The sequence below is a fragment of the Parambassis ranga genome, chromosome 13 (genome assembly GCF_900634625.1).
Source record: "Parambassis ranga chromosome 13, fParRan2.1, whole genome shotgun sequence".
Lineage (NCBI taxonomy): Eukaryota > Metazoa > Chordata > Actinopteri > Ambassidae > Parambassis > Parambassis ranga.
Genome location: NC_041033.1, coordinates 13,265,981 through 13,281,684, shown reverse-complemented (window position 1 = coordinate 13,281,684; position 15,704 = coordinate 13,265,981). Strand labels below are relative to the sequence as shown.

At 39.2% G+C, this 15,704-nt stretch overlaps 1 protein-coding gene across 1 annotated transcript; it reads left to right on the top strand.

Annotated features, from left to right (window-relative positions):
• Positions 1-2,153: 2,153 nt before the first annotated feature.
• ttc12 (tetratricopeptide repeat domain 12) lies at positions 2,154-15,416 on the top strand. Its single transcript, XM_028420226.1, has 21 exons — positions 2,154-2,263; positions 2,591-2,745; positions 2,963-2,984; positions 3,994-4,071; positions 4,158-4,279; positions 4,548-4,607; positions 5,083-5,154; positions 5,610-5,670; positions 6,237-6,425; positions 8,763-8,832; positions 9,802-9,890; positions 10,200-10,359; positions 10,665-10,760; positions 11,605-11,668; positions 11,761-11,895; positions 12,024-12,116; positions 12,406-12,474; positions 13,667-13,768; positions 14,104-14,203; positions 14,467-14,695; positions 15,160-15,416. The coding sequence occupies exons 1-21, from the start codon at positions 2,212-2,214 to the stop codon at positions 15,230-15,232; spliced, it is 2,091 nt and encodes a 696-aa protein (XP_028276027.1). The 5' UTR covers positions 2,154-2,211; the 3' UTR covers positions 15,233-15,416.
• The last annotated feature ends 288 nt before the right edge of the window (positions 15,417-15,704 follow it).

Genomic DNA, 15,704 nt, shown 5'->3' with positions numbered 1-15,704 from the left:
TCTGTATATAGTTAAGTGCAGTATTGAAGTGTTGTTCTTCATTTTAAATAACCTCAGATAAAGACTGGAGCCTCAAGCAGAATGAGCAAAGGCGGGAAAAGTTGTTATGAAAGTCATCACTGTGCTGTCAGTGTCCTCTGAGACATGACACCACAACATCCACAGCAGCTGGAGTCTGGTCTTGTGAGAGCACTGACTGTAAGCTGTTGCAGAAATAACCCATAACAATAACATTCTGTCCTCCTCCTGTTCCTACAAAAGACAGCGCAGCAGCATTATTACTTCTTAACAGCTGATGACTCTCCTAATAATGATGCACTTTGTATAAACAGCAGCTGAACGCAGATAATAACACGAAGCTTTTATTTTGAAAGCGTTTCTAAACTTTACATCTACAAGCTGCGTTTGCTGTATGTGTGATAAATGTTCAGGGAGTTGTTTCTGCTTCTGACTTTTTCTTGAACTTGGAGGTCTGGTTCTGGAACCCCCCCCCCCAGGAGTATTTTAGGACTTTTAAAGGGTGTCACTGTGGAATGTGTGAAATGAGAGCTCAGTATTTGTTTTAAGCCCAGTGGTGACAAGCTACCAAATCATTCATGCAATCAATACAATTGGAACTATTACTAATACAATAAAAGATGAGAATGCTCAGTTTAAGGGCCTCTTATATTGCGTAAATGAGGATAAAGATCTTCACTGTCTGAAGGTGACTCACTGGGATCTAACTGTAAGAGCGGGGGCACTAGAGGGGGGTGAAGCCCATGCCTGCATTCCTTCGTGTGATACTTCATACAGATCATTTCTGCTGGACTGTGTGATTGTGAGAACATTTCAGGGGTCTGTCCTCAGTCATTTATGTGAGGAAAATAAATGATAAATAATATAATAAATGTTAGAATGTATGACTAATATTACATGTCAATGTGGCATTACAACTTAATGTCACATTTTAATTTGATTACTTTCAGAGCGCTTAAATAAATAAAGGGAACTGTGGTGCTGACGTAAATGACCCAGATGAGCTCAGTTTGACATTCCTGAGCCACACCATGGAAATGCATTCTGTTAAAACAGCAGCCCTCCCCTGGTGGTTTAAGCTGTCTGCTTTGTAATTTTAATCTGTTCTATAATTACAGATATGTAAACTTTAACCAAAAGATGCATTTCTGATTATTGAATGATAAATACAATGCATCCAGGCAGCATGGTTGTGTAAGTGCAGTCCTTTCTGAGGAACCTCTAACCTGGACAATTTTTTTTTCTTTCTTTTTTTTTTCGACTTTTCTAAATAAATCTTTTTTTTTCCCTTTTTGCCATCGATTTTTTTAAATAATAAACTGAAGTGGCTACTACTACTACTACTACTGTATTTTTTGTTTTTTGTTAGCCCCATGTTTTCTTGGTTGTGAGACGTATTGCTGTGTTTTCTTATCTGTCCTCTCCTCCCCCCTCTTTACTGTGTGCATCCTGTCCCTGTCTGTCTCTGGTGCTCCCTGTGTTATCCCAACACTCACAGTTCAGAGTTCAGAAAGATCAGAGTGCACACAGATTAAGTAGAGATGAGTTTGCTAAAGAATGTGTAGCCATTTTATGCATGTAAAGTCAACTCTTTTTCCTTCCGGAACTTTATAACATCACATGTTTATCTGCTATAAAATCAAAGCCAACAGATGTAAGTCTGCAGATGTGTTTGTAACCACATGGAGGCAGTATAGATCTTTTGCCTGGAAAAGGAAGGAGGATGTTCTCACATCAACAGTCACTGAAGTGTTGAGGAGATACACACCATCTTTGGCCATTCTGTACTGAACCACAGCCTGATATAAGCACAGGACACACATGAAAGAACAGACTCATGCAGAAAAATAAGAAGACATCACAGGATTTATAGTGATTAATTAAAAAAATACACGTTATGTAGTGTTTGAAATGCTGCCTTCACTCACTCTCAGAAGAAACATAAATAGAGTCAGACAGAATGACCTTTTTTATGCGTAACGTTTTTATTTAATATATAATAACATTAGAGCACAGGTAGAAAGTCATTTAAATAGCTATCATTAGCCTACTATAAACTGTGTGCCGTGTCCGCGTTCGTGGGAGAGTTTACGGGCGGCCCTGAAGGCATCACGACGTCACTATGGTAACAGCACGCTGAAAACGAGACCTATCGAAGGAAGCTGTGAGATAAAAGAAGTAGACGTAAGAAATATGGAAAACCTCGAAGACTTCGAGACTTTCTTGAAGAAGGTTGACAATATAAGTGAGTCGAATCTGCACCAGTGTGCTCTAAAATCATTGGTACAACTTTAGCTAACTCAATTGTTAGCTAGCTAGCGTCAGCCATAAATGAAGGCATGTAATGAGTTGTGATTATTTAACCTCATTAGCCATATGTGCATTACTAAATATACGTATGTTGTCTCACTATTAGGCTGCATAAAGACCGTTTTATTGTGTCACAGGTTTTCTACATTGTAACATAAACCCCAATCAGATCAAAATCTTACATTTTCATACACAGATATGTGATTCACTTAGATATTGCACATGCAAGTCTGCAGGAAAATAAATCACAGATTCTTTTCAGGTCAGCTAGTGGAAGATCTAAGGTCGTCTGATGTCGAAGTCCAGCATAAAGCCATGGCAAAGGCTGATTGTTACATTGCAGCCTCGGGTGAACCTTGCAAAACAGAAGTCAACAAGACTACAATCAACACATCCCCACCAGTCCAACCTTCCCTGGTAAAAAAAACATGGCCAGAAGAACAACCACACATAGTTACTGTCCTGTTGTTCTGTCTCATCCTTTCTCACCCTGTCTGTCTCTTTCCCTAAAACACATACACTCAACACAACTATCTGTCTTGTCACTGCTATCCCAAGACGTTGCACAGCAAGTTGTGACAGCGATGATCTCCCTTATGTTTACATTCTTTTAATACTGTTTCCTGTTTTACAGACTCATCAGAATGAAAGCCCAGGTGAGTAGACTTCACTAGAATTCCATTAAACACAATAGAAGTTTCCTTATACTCATGTTATCAGATATAAACAGAGAAGACCTTGATGATGTAACCTATTAAAGAAACATGTACAGTTATGTGTACGTTTAGTGCTGCCTTGAACTGCTCTGAATTATGGATATGTGTGATGTGTTTTTGTTCGTTTGTTCAGAAGTCTCCTACAATACATAGCTAAGGAGAACAGTAATTGGAATCCAGCCTGTTCTTTAGTGTGAAGTATGATACTGAGGGGTGATATTTTCACCTCTGTTATCTCAGCCATTCCTTTTTTTAAGTATCTTGTTAAATTTCAATTGATTAAAACTAATCAGTTACACCAAAACTAAATACTGCACTAAAAACTGCAAATACATGCACATATACACCTCTCCCACCTTCCTGGGTGAATTTGCTAATATTGAAATGAACACACCATTCACTGATTTCATGGTAAGGAAGTTGTCTTAAATTACTTCCAGCTGATATTTATAGAGTAATATCTGTCTTTGTGTGAACATTTAGTGCTAAAGTACACACTGTGTAGTCTGAATCTCTATAATCACCTACAATTGACTGAAGCGCACACTACATCACATGTCGACAGTGGTGAAAAAGAGTATTCAGATCCTTTACTTAGGTAAAACTGCATGAACCCTACTCAAATATATATACGTACATACATTTAGTTTTAGTAGCACAGTTATTTGTAATGGGTTGTTTTTAAAAGCTTGTTTTATTGTTGATTAGGTAAAGCTAAAACTGTCAGATAAATGTAGGGAAGTAGAAAGTACATGTTTCCTCCTGAGCTGTTGTACTGTCGAATAGGTGGTGTGTGGTGCAAATACCTGATAAATACCTTGAGTAATGTAATGATTAGATTTATTTCTGTTATTTATTTCTGTTTGTGTGATTAAAAACGTACACTGGCAGTCTTAACACTTTCCTCCTCTGTTCTAATACTGATAAGACTTTTTCTTTTTCTGAGCAGAGAACTTCATGAAGATTATGGAGAGAGATGCTGAAGACAGGTGGCTGAGGAGAGCAGCAAAAGAGAAAAAGGCAACTGGTGTGTTGTTTTTGGAGCTGAACATTTTGCTCTGACCTGGAAATGTGTCATTTTTTAAAAATGTTGTACTGCTTGTATGGCTGCAGCACTGAAAGACAAGGGGAATGAAGCTTATGCACAAGAAGACTATGAAGCTGCAGTGAAGTACTACGGTGATGGCTTGGCTGAGCTGAAGGACATGCAGCCGCTGTACACCAACCGAGCACAGGTGATAATCTTTCACCGAAACACAAATGATGTTTTGTAGGAAATGTTTTTCAACTTAATTTTATGAAGAGATACCGCTTGGACTGTGTTTTGCGTTTAACATCCTTTAGCCTGTGTACAGTTAATTAGATTATAAAATCTGCACGTTCCATTTCAGACAACCAACATCTTGAGAGTCTCCTAACAATCGTAATCACATTCCTTACCATGTTAGGCCAGATTTATGATTTGATGCCCAATTACAACATGTTCAATCTTTTAAATTTTAGGCCTACATCAAGCTTGGAAAGTACAAGGAGGCCATCAGTGACTGTGAGTGGGCCCTGAAGGTAAAGTCTTATTGGCGGGGGACTGGGATCATTTGTCATTATGAGGCACTGTAATTTGAAAACCTGTGAGCTCATCAGCAGAAATGCTGAAATGCTGAAATTTAGAAATGCTCTCAGAAGAGGACATTGTGTTTGGAAAGGTGAACAAAATGAATAGTGATATAATGAGTCTGTTCTAATTTTGTCATATCTTTGAAGATGTGTTTTCTTCATGTTTGTCTAAAATGCAAATTAGCAATAAACTATGCTTCTTCTAGCTCTGAATGGCAAATATGCTCCATATAGCAATGTTAAAACTAATTATTTTCTTCAGTCATATCACTGTAATGCACATCGTATTTTTGTGTCCCTGCAGTCTAGAAGGAATATCTGTTTCTTACTGTGTTATCAATGCAGAAACATTAAATATCCATTACGTAGATGTGCAGCTGATGAAATGCTGTAATACACTTCCATGATCATTTTTCTCTATCAGTGTAATGAGAGGTGCATAAAGGCTTATCTACACATGGGCAGAGCATATCAGGGATTGAAGCAATATAATGAGGTAAGTATAATTACCTCTCATTACATCTAATCACACTTGTTTTTTTACACATTGCTCTGCTGACAGCTACACTTGACATTTCATATAACTATGGAGGAAACGGGACTAGCATTATGACAGCTGTGCTTAATTAAAAAATAAAGAGTTAAATAATAAGAGTTCTATAGAAAGTCTGAGCATGTTGAAGCATTAGTTATTGCAGCCTCACAGCAATCTTCTGTAACATCAGTTTTCATCAAGTCCATTCACGGCAAAATAGGTTTCTACCCAAGATTGATTTCTGGGAAAGAGAAAAAACACAGTGATTGTAAACTGCATGATAGTTTTCAGTATACCATACGGTGTCACTCTCCTTGAGATATTGGTGTCTTTCAGAGAAGTCACAGAGATTTCTTTAAAAAACCACTGAAGCACGTCACATAACTAGCAATGAAGAAAGTTCTTCTCTTTTTCAGGCAAGAAAACGCTTTCAAAAGATTCAGGAAATTGAACCTGGGAGGGAAAAGATGGTGAAAGGTAAAGTTTTTTTTCAGGAGTTGGGTTATATAAAAGGCAATGTATTGCATTCTTTTTGTGAAAATGGTTGATATTTTGCCAAAATTGTCATCATATGAAATTATTTATTGGTGTTGATTATGGCCTCTGATATATAAGGGGGCCCTGTGATGGGCTGGACTGGTGACATGTGCAGGGTATACCCCGCCTCTCACCCGTAGATAGCTGGGATAGGCTCCAGCCCCCCGAGACCCTGTACTGCAGGACAAAGCAGGTTCAGATAATGGATAGCTGGATGGATGGATAAGGTGTGATTGATGAGTTTGTGGCCCAAAGTAGTGAGATAAGGAGGGACAGCTCTTCTTCCATGCAAAAGCTGTTCAGCTAGTCGAGTGACTATTCATAAAGTTTTGCAAAGTTATGCAAGGCCAGCAGAAGGTTCCAGTGTTAAAAACGGACTCCTTCTATACAAGACTATAAACGTATCAATTGCCCATCGCACACTATACCCCTAAAAGTAGGCTCTTCATTCTTGTTCTGTTGAATTTCAGTGTTGTGGTCTCACCTAAACTTCTTCTACTTTGCAGAATACCTGATGAAAGTAAATATGGAAGAGGAGAGAGAGAGTCAGGAGATGAACGCCCTGCAAGAATTTGACAAGGGTGAGAGGAAGGCCACATCAGTGCCCCAGTTGCTGGAGAAGCTGTCACTGCCTGGCCAGATGCCACTCTACTACTGTGGAGGATTGGAAATTCTGTCACACATGGTTACTGACTGTGAGTGTTCTTTTGGAAGAAGCTTTAAGTAACTATGTTTCTCATCCAGTCAGTTTGTGCACAGGGACCTGGTTCACCGGGGAAGCATTTTACTGCTACTATGGCTAAAACAATCTCAAAAGATCAGCTTTCAGGTCGGGAAGGTTAAAACGACTAGAAACAGAAAAAGATACAGACAGTAAACATCTTAGGGCATGACATCAGGTGTAGGAGGGCTGGAAAAACAAATTACTTCTTGTCTTCTGTGACAATGGAAAAGAAAAGAGACCTAACACCGTCCATCACAGATTTCTCTTCATGCTCCATTTGCTTGTCACAGTGAGCAAATGTCCAATATCCAATATGGACTGTAAGGCCAAGGTGCTGAGGATATGAACTGCATACTGTACTGGATACATACTGATACCATACATAGGCATAGATGATGAATTGATAGTTTCTGTAATTAAATTCATAAAAAGCTGTCTGCAAATTTGTCAGTAAAACCTGCTGGCATGATTTGATTTGTCATCTGTTTCCAATCAGTCAGACATTCCCAGGGAGTATAGATGATTAAAAAATGTGACTGCTAAACTGTAAAGTGGGCTGAATTTAAATCACCAACCTCAACTATGTCATCTTATGACTCTAAAAAACTGTTTGTGTATGAGTTGCTAGCATTACAGTGTCCCCAACAGACATTAGCCTTCTGTATAAGATGCATTCTGTAAATTCTCAGTAGAAGAGAAAGCTAATGCCTGGGTAGAGCATGTGAAAGATGAACACTGCTTGGGCTCAGTCAGGACTAGGGACCCTAAAGGTAAAAAGTCTGCTTCTTGTCCGGTCTGCCTGACTCTACTGCTCCAGGTACTGTGTAGAAATGTACAGGGCTGGCTGTGCATGTGTGAGAGATGCTGAAGTGATGGGCAGTGATGGGAGCTGTTTTGGGTGTAGTGTTATGAAGCATCGGTGATTGAAGATGTGTGTTCAGTATTCTCAGTGGTATACCAGCAAGTCAGATTTTCATTAGGTAACAACTGCATGTTTGCACCTGCCCATTGAAACTGCAGATGGATGACAGTCTAGCCTAAGGCCCTCTAAGCTGTCTAGAGAACAGAAACATGGCAGGGGGTATCGATACTCATATATATTTCAGTCCAACAGTGAGTTGGAAACGTAGAATTTTAAATGTGCTGTACCTCATCAGGTAAAAAAAAAATTAATCTAGCTTGAAATGAGCATTTACTTATGCTGCAACTGAACTGACATAAAAGCACCACTTGAAATCCCATATGCTCCCATGGTGGGTAAAATAGTATTTAATTGTGTGCTTGTTGCTCAAGGATTCAGATGAATCAAACCTAGGCAGGGAGAGGCCTTGACTCTCCCTGCCATTATTTTTTTTTTAATCAAAATAAGTCTGGTCTCTCAGTTAGGCACAAGCTATTTCAGCTTATAATGACAGCATCCTCCTAAACACTAATTGATATTTGTTTCCCATGTCCTCTGCTGTCTGAAAATGGGCCATGGCAGACAGGTAGCCATTGATCTCCACCAGGTCTTTCACCCCTCCCTGGTCATCTGCTGGTATTTTTGTGAACGTTTTTGACCCAGCAAATGACTTTGAAAGTCCACACAGCTATTGTAACGCTTTTAGTTATTGCCATAAGGCAGGACTTTTGTACGACATCACTACAATTCATCAAAGTCAATGACCCTCTCAGGAGCATTTATTTTGTTCATTTCAGCTAAGGAGGAAGTCTTAATGAAGTAGGTCTGACATGGTCTTGCCTACTGGTGCTCTGTTACATGCCTGGTAAAACATGTAAGACGCAGAGTCAGGCTTAGAGCTCACTACTCTCATAAAACTATGAAATGTCATAATGTAATGGTTTCGTTTGTACATTTGTAATACACCAAATTATTTTGCATTAGCTGTCCTCAGCAGAATGGCAAACATTTTTGATCTGCTTTCTTCATTTAGATGAATAAGTGTCATGTAAAAATGATATAATACCTTTCACACAGTGCCATTCAACAGAAAAGGGCAAAGCTTACATAACTTAGGTCTGAAAGGAGCACAGCAGGGTTGACATTACAGTCTTTCTCCCCGAAAAGTGCCCCTTCACTGCTCTGCTCTACTTTCTGCAGCCTCCATCTTATTATTAGTGGAAAATAGACCATCCCTCACTATATTTTTCTTTTCTCAACATATTTTATTTATTCTGTTCTTTGTCCTTGAACAAGGCTAGCTAAACTACACAAGAAAGGTGTTGTGTTTCTGTAAAACCCTCCAGTCTGCCAGGTGATGATACACAGCTTTCTGCCCCCTTACAATCTACTGTTCTCTTCTAACAGGTACAGGACAGACCCTTTTTAGGCTGAACAATGGCTTTACTATCATCAGCAGCAATGACATGGTGAGAAGGTAAGGAGACCAGAGGGAGAGGTAGCAGTCAGCCCTCAGTGGAGCTTTGACAGATGGACCCAGAGACAGGGGCATACAGAGACAATGATGGCCTAAACTGGAGAGATCATTCACCGCCCCCTCGTTGTTTGTGCGATAGCCCAAAGAAAAAAAGATGATCACACTAGAGATTGAGATGAGCACTGAAACGAGCAAAGGGGCCTGTGTTTTGTCCCAGAAAGAGGGTTTGCTTTGTACAAGATACAAATTATGACTTCCGCATGTCAGATCAGTAAGGTTATTATTAACTTGTCACTTATTTTTTATTTTTCATGTTGTCCATTGTTAGCACTGTCATTATTCAAATTAGGACACTGTGTCTGGAAAGTAGAGAGTGCAAAGAAGCTGCAGTCTGATCTGGAAGAGGGGAAAAAACAGCCTGAAAGGATGCTGTCATGAGCCAGATAAACCAACTGAAACCTACTTGAGCCATGTAGGAAAGAAGAGCAGGGCTATTGTTGCCTGTCCTGATCACAATCTGAAGGGGCACTCTGGGTTCATGTGCTCTTACCTCTGATATAGAAAGCTTATTCTCTTTTGAGAGTTCAAAAAAAAGTATAAAAAGGTCTAGAGTGTCTTCAAAGTTCTCGCTATATATATAGAATATATAGTGCTGAAACTTTGGTGTTCAAAAATAAACTTTACTCATTAATTTTTGATAGGATAATGCTTTTTGGTGCTTGTTAACTGCTGCAGCACGATGTAATATGAGTAAAATGTTGAAATATACTGCTACTACAACTTAATTTCCCTACAGGATTTAATAAAGTAAATCTTAATCTTAAACCAGGCATCTTGCTATGTATCTAGCTGCTGTATGTAGCTGTTTCATGTTTGCGTTTAGTTGTTTTCCACCCTTTGTTGTGTCTTTTGATATATTGATATGTATTGACTTACTTAGATGTACATTACAATTTATTTTCTCCACAGTTGCCTGTTGCAGGAATCAAATGATCCAGGCAGACATGAGTTATGTGCATCCGTCCTGAAGTTATGGACAGTTGTTTGTAATGGAAATGGTGGGTAGAAAATAGACTTCACTATGTCTTTGATGGGGCATCAATTTGCTCACTAAATTACAAATATAATTCTCTCCTTTGGACTTGTGTCAAAACTTCGCAGCCTGTCATTTTTCTGTCAAGCTTTTGTTTGTCTGAATTGCACAGCCCGTGTGTGTGTGTGTGGGCATCAGCCTGTCAACTGTTTGTGCAGACCTTCTTAATCTATTTAATTGTATATTTACACAGCTATGCACAATGTGTCAGGACACAGGAATAACAACAATAACTATACGTCCAATGTGTCTCTGCGTTTTCCTTTGCTTTCAGATGAAAACCAGAGGATGCTGATGACATGTCCAGTCGCCAAACAGTTGATTGTTCAACTGGTAACATCAAAGCATGTCGCAGTACAGACAGAGTGCTTCAGATTACTGTATTTGTACTCCCAGATGCCACGTTTGGCAATCGACAACCTGAATTTGGTCATGTAAGGCGTCCCTTTATGTTGTTAGATAGTCAATAGTAAGAATGCCTTTCCTGCTCAGTACCTTAACTTTGATGCATGGAAATTATATACTGTATGTATGCACTCCCCCTCTTGTTGTAAACTCTGAAGGCATATGTTTGTTATTGTCACTTCAGTTACTACATCCAATTAATTTAAAAACAATCGTAATCTTGTCTGTACATATGATTCTAATCTTAAAGCATGCACTCTTTGCCTGTTTCTCCTTTGCTCTTACATTTTATCTTCCTTTGACTCTTTTATGTCCCATTACTCTTAATCTAAAGGTTAGTGAGGAACCTCATGGCGTGCATCTCAAAGCCAAAGCAACAGCAGGCGAACACAGCAGTCAATGTTCTGAAAAACTTTTCAGCAGAAAGCAGGTATTAATTACACAATTCACAAAACAAAACTCTATTATCCTCACAGATGCATCCATAGATATTTCTAAATGCACCCACATCATCAAAGGTCCACAGAGGAACAAAATGTGTGGCATCTTTAATAAATCAACATGTGCGATCCAAGTGTTAATGTCACCGGGAGGCAAAAGCCGTTCTCAACCTGTTTCCTTTTCTGGCGCCTCATGAAAATAGACATGAAAGGACAGCCCAGACTCTTAAACACAGCGGGAAATAAGTCGAGGTGTCAAGCAGTGAAATGGACAGATCAATTTTCCCTGTCTATAGCTCAAAGAAAGTCACTCAAAAGACGTGTAATATCCTACAGAGGTTTTCTGTTCAGCTAGGTCAATGTTGGCTGTTTATTGATGTTTTTTTGTTTAAAAATAATAGTACACAAATGGTAAAAAATTGATTCCAAATTTTTGCATACAAGTTACCACACCTTTAACAGTTTGTATATGTGGAACAGAGACGTTATTTTTAGTCAAAAGTAAACAGAGATAGTGGTGTAGATGGACAGAAATCTTCAGAGACGTGACAATCAATGCTAGTTGAACCCTGAATTGAATTATGTTGCTTGTCTTGTGTTACTCAGACATTTTGTGTATTTGGAGAGTGATAAGATAAAAAAATGGTATTGTATTGTGGTTTCAGCCACATGGACAGAGGTTCAACAAAGCAATCATAGAAGTTATTTTAGCTCAAGATGTTTGCCTGCTTAACTGTAAAAAAACTCAAAATTCAATTTGCCTTGACTCATCAAGACCTTCAGCCTATGTCTATACACCATGTGTCCCTGTAATATTTGCATCTTTCTCTGCAGATTTTGCATTCAGTTAAGAAATGAAGTGCCAGTCGCTGTTATTAGGCCCTTCACATCAATACTAGTAAGGCATATAAATACCTATGTTAATGTTTTATATACAATATGTGTGTATATTGGCAAATTGTGCTGATCTATTTGCTCCATTTATTTCAGAGAAATATCACCATATCCAATTGTCATGTCCTTCCATCACTGATATCAGCCGTTAGCAGTCTGGCTCGAGATGACGTCATCCATCAGAAACTTGCCCATGATTCACAATGCTGGGAGACCTTTGTGGTTGCCATTGTTAGTATGTTTATATTCAGTTCAGATGCCAAGGAAATAAGACGCTTCAGTATTGTCTTGATGTCACAATTAGACATAATAGATGACTGCTTTGTATTCATTGTGGGGTTTGTTGTGTTTCTCTGCAGAGGCAGTGCAGTACACCTGAATACAAAGAGATCCTTTACTCTTTACTCAGCTTGATCATCAACCTTTCAACCATCACCTCTCCAGCCATTCAGGTACGATAGGTGATGCCTGCCTGAATCTGCTGCTGAGTGTTTTCGCACTACTTGACGGATGATGTTTATGTATCTTGTGCAAGGTCAAGCTCAACAGTTGCTTGGTGGAAAGTGCTCCTTCTGTAAGACTGAGTGTAATGAAAAAAATCTATTACAGCCAGTGAGCTAGTGAGCCAGTGAACCGGGTGGGAGCAATTTATGTAGTCCATGATGTGCGATGTCACCTATTTAGAGGTGAAATGTATGTGAAAATTAGCTCCACTACTGTTCAATTTCTGCCTTTTTCTAGGAACATGCTGTTTCTCTCTGTGATTGCTGCCTGGGCCTGCTGAGGGGTAATGATGGAGGAATCATAACTGTAAGTGAAATTTAATAAACACTACACTGCAGCAGTCAAAAGACTTTTAACCCTAATGCAGTCCAAACTCTCACTAAACTTCTGTTTTAGGCTGTATTAGCATATTTCTGTGAATAACTACATCCAAGACCAAGAGAGGTTAGGAAAAGTGAAAAATGTTTGCGGAGAAGTTTTTATTGTTTGTTTTCCAAACAAACACAAAAATGAAAATAAAAAGGGATTAATCTTTTTTCTAGGAAATGTGCCTCAGTAGGCAACAAAAGCAACAAATCCTGAATCTGTGTTATTATAGTTGATTTAAAGTCCAGCTCCAGGTGCTGTTGCCTGTGCTAATGGCGGTTGCAGCACTTTCACATTGCCTATGCAGTGCCCACGCTTACATCCATCTGTCTCTTTTCTGTTTCGGTGCTCACTTCCTGGCTGACACTTTTTCCTACTTTACCTTTTATGCATCCTCAATATTTTACTCTGCTTATGTCATAACTTCACTGACCTTACTTTCTTTTCTCTTTAATGCTTCATGACTGTTGCGCCAAGGCCCCCGTCCAGTCTCCCTATCACTTCTCAGATCTTCTCTTATCTGATGATAAGAGAAAAGTTATCCTGTAACTACTTTTTAATATTTTTAAAGATCCATTTATCAAATATCAGTCTGTAAGGGCTCTTGAGCATAATGTCCTAACATGCTCTCTGACTGTCCTAAACATTCTAATGGATGGCCTTGTGTTATCAAACAAGAGACTGTGGAGACTGTATTTTCTGGAGTGATTCATATCCTCAAATTATACTGTCTACTAAACTTCTAGCTAATTATGTGTTTTAAGTGTCAATTCTGACACAAAAATATTTGTATAGAGGCTCTTTCTTTTCATCTTGTCCTTGAAAGGGTCACTTTAATATTGTGTTTACTCAAGCTAGCCTTTTTCTTCAATTGTTTGCTGCAAAAACACTTCAGATTTCATCAAACAGCCATTTTTTTTAATCTTCCAACCCCACTCTCTCATTCCCTTTTTTCTCCAGTAGATGTTTTTCTTTGACTCTTACCTCTCTACTAGTTTTGAGTCTCACATTGCAGTTTTCTGTTGATCTTTTTCCATCCTCTCCATTTCCCTGCTGTGTTTTTCCATCAAGGTTTCTGCCTCTACTTTTCACAATCCTCTGTTACTTCTTTTTATTCTCTTTTGTCCTCCAGAAAGCCACAGGTGTGCTGAGCACTGTGCTCCCTCAGTCCTCTGAAGCTGTTCAGTATGCTATCCAAGGAAAAGTGGTCCGGACCATGCGCAGGCTGCTGAAGGTGTGTAACTATATATATACAACCTACTGGATCTGGTTACCTGACCACTCATTCTGATTTTTTATCTTATCTATCTATATCTGTATCTGTATTTAATTAGATGTACTGCCAGGTCAGAAATATTTGATCAATGTGACATGGATGCTGATTGATTACTCATTATCAACAAATATATAAATATATAAATTTATGTGTGTATGCATCCCATATGCACTACTTGCACTACAGATCAGTTTTGCCCGTACCGTGTGCAACCTTTTGACATGAAGTTAGAGTTTGCAAACATGCATTCTGCTTGTTTAATGTCATTGTTATTTTTGTGCTTGCCTACCCAGGGAGCAGGGCAGACTGCCACTAAGTATGCCATTAAGACTCTGACAGTGTGCACTGCTGCCAGTCACTTGGCACGGGAGGAGCTGGTGAAGTCTGATAAAAGTGAGGAATGATTGACATGTTAGCATTAACAAGCTCCTTCATTAGTCCATGAATAATATTTGATGGCTGACCTAATATTCAAATAAGGTGTGTGTGTGTGTAGTGAGGAGAGTACATGTGGATACCACAAATGTATGTGTGTGTGTGTGTGTGTGTGATTATACTGTATATACTGTAAATCTGCTAATTGTGATGCCATTGCGTGTTTGTCAATATATGTAATATATTGATGTCACGTGCCAATCATTATCTTCCCTACACAGAGCTGTCAGTTCTCCGTCGTTTGCTGAGTTCCAGCTGTGATGAGACGGTGTCAGGAAATGCGTCCCTGTGCTTGGCCCACTGCCTTGAGTTGGAGGAAGTTGCCAGCCACCTGCTGGGCACTGATATAGTGCCGCTGCTGCTGCGGCACGCTGCAGGGGACACTAAGAGGACAGCTGTGCAGCAAAATGCAGCGATTGCTCTCGGAAAGCTGTGTCGATCCGAACCCAGGTGCCCTCTCACCCTGCTCTATAAACTGCAAGTTGTTGATTACATTCTAGAAAGTAGCCTCAAGCACCTCGAGGTCTGATGAAATGCCACAAAGGGTGTTGAATGTGATTGTGTACTGAAGATGTTTGCATCCCAGATATTTTTGATTGTACTATTGATTGTTTTTAGATAGCTATTAATTGATAGGTCAGTGATACACTGCTATAGGCCATTGTGCATCAGAAGCGTAGAATGTAGCACATTCTGATTATGTGAGTATAATTATTATATTATATTCTTATAAATGGGGGCTGTATGTAAAAATATCAATAAAGTTTTATATCTAGGAGGACAATAATTTTGCAGGTTACACTGTCACAGCTTTATTGTGTCAGTGTGGAATTTTAACATTTTAGGTTCACAAAAGTGACTGTTACTGGAAAAACATAGAAACAAAATAAAACATTTTTTTTTTCCATTTCCAGACACTTGATCAAGCTTCGGGAACTGCATGGCCTTGAGATACTGCACTCCTGTGTGAAGCTCCTCCCTCCATGAACCAGAGGTGTGGACTCGAGTCACATGACTTGGACTCAAGTCCGACTTGAGTTGCTAATTTGATGACTTACGACTTAACTTGATAAAATGTAAAAAGACTTGCAACTCGACTGTGACTTGAACTTCAGTGACTTGAGACTTCACTTAGACTTGAAAAGACTCGATACTTTTCCGAAAACATGAAGGTGACAAGTGTGTTTAAAAAGCGTAGACTAATCAATTCATTTCGCACAGCGACTCGCTACGCAGCTGCAGCGCCTCTCTCTCACTTGCACCTACGTGCCTACATGTGTGTGAGAGAGAGAGCTGTCAGCGCAGCAGTAAGTCAAATGAATGCAGGAGGAGCTGTGGATCCTCACACATTTCATTTGACAAAAATTAGTGTGAAATTGTCAACAAACAAAATGCAGCATGCAGACAATGCGGGTCGAAGATACCTCGAGCCACAACATCTTCCAAGTTTGTTCAATGT

Excerpts from the sequence above, each read along its gene's own strand:
- ttc12 (XM_028420226.1), top strand. The coding sequence starts at position 2,212 with ATGGAAAACCTCGAAGACTTCGAGACTTTCTTGAAGAAGGTTGACAAT. Across the intron at positions 10,761-11,604 it reads AACTTTTCAGCAGAAAGCAG|ATTTTGCATTCAGTTAAGAA; the intron begins GTATTAATTACA and ends CTTTCTCTGCAG. Across the intron at positions 11,896-12,023 it reads AGACCTTTGTGGTTGCCATT|AGGCAGTGCAGTACACCTGA; the intron begins GTTAGTATGTTT and ends GTTTCTCTGCAG.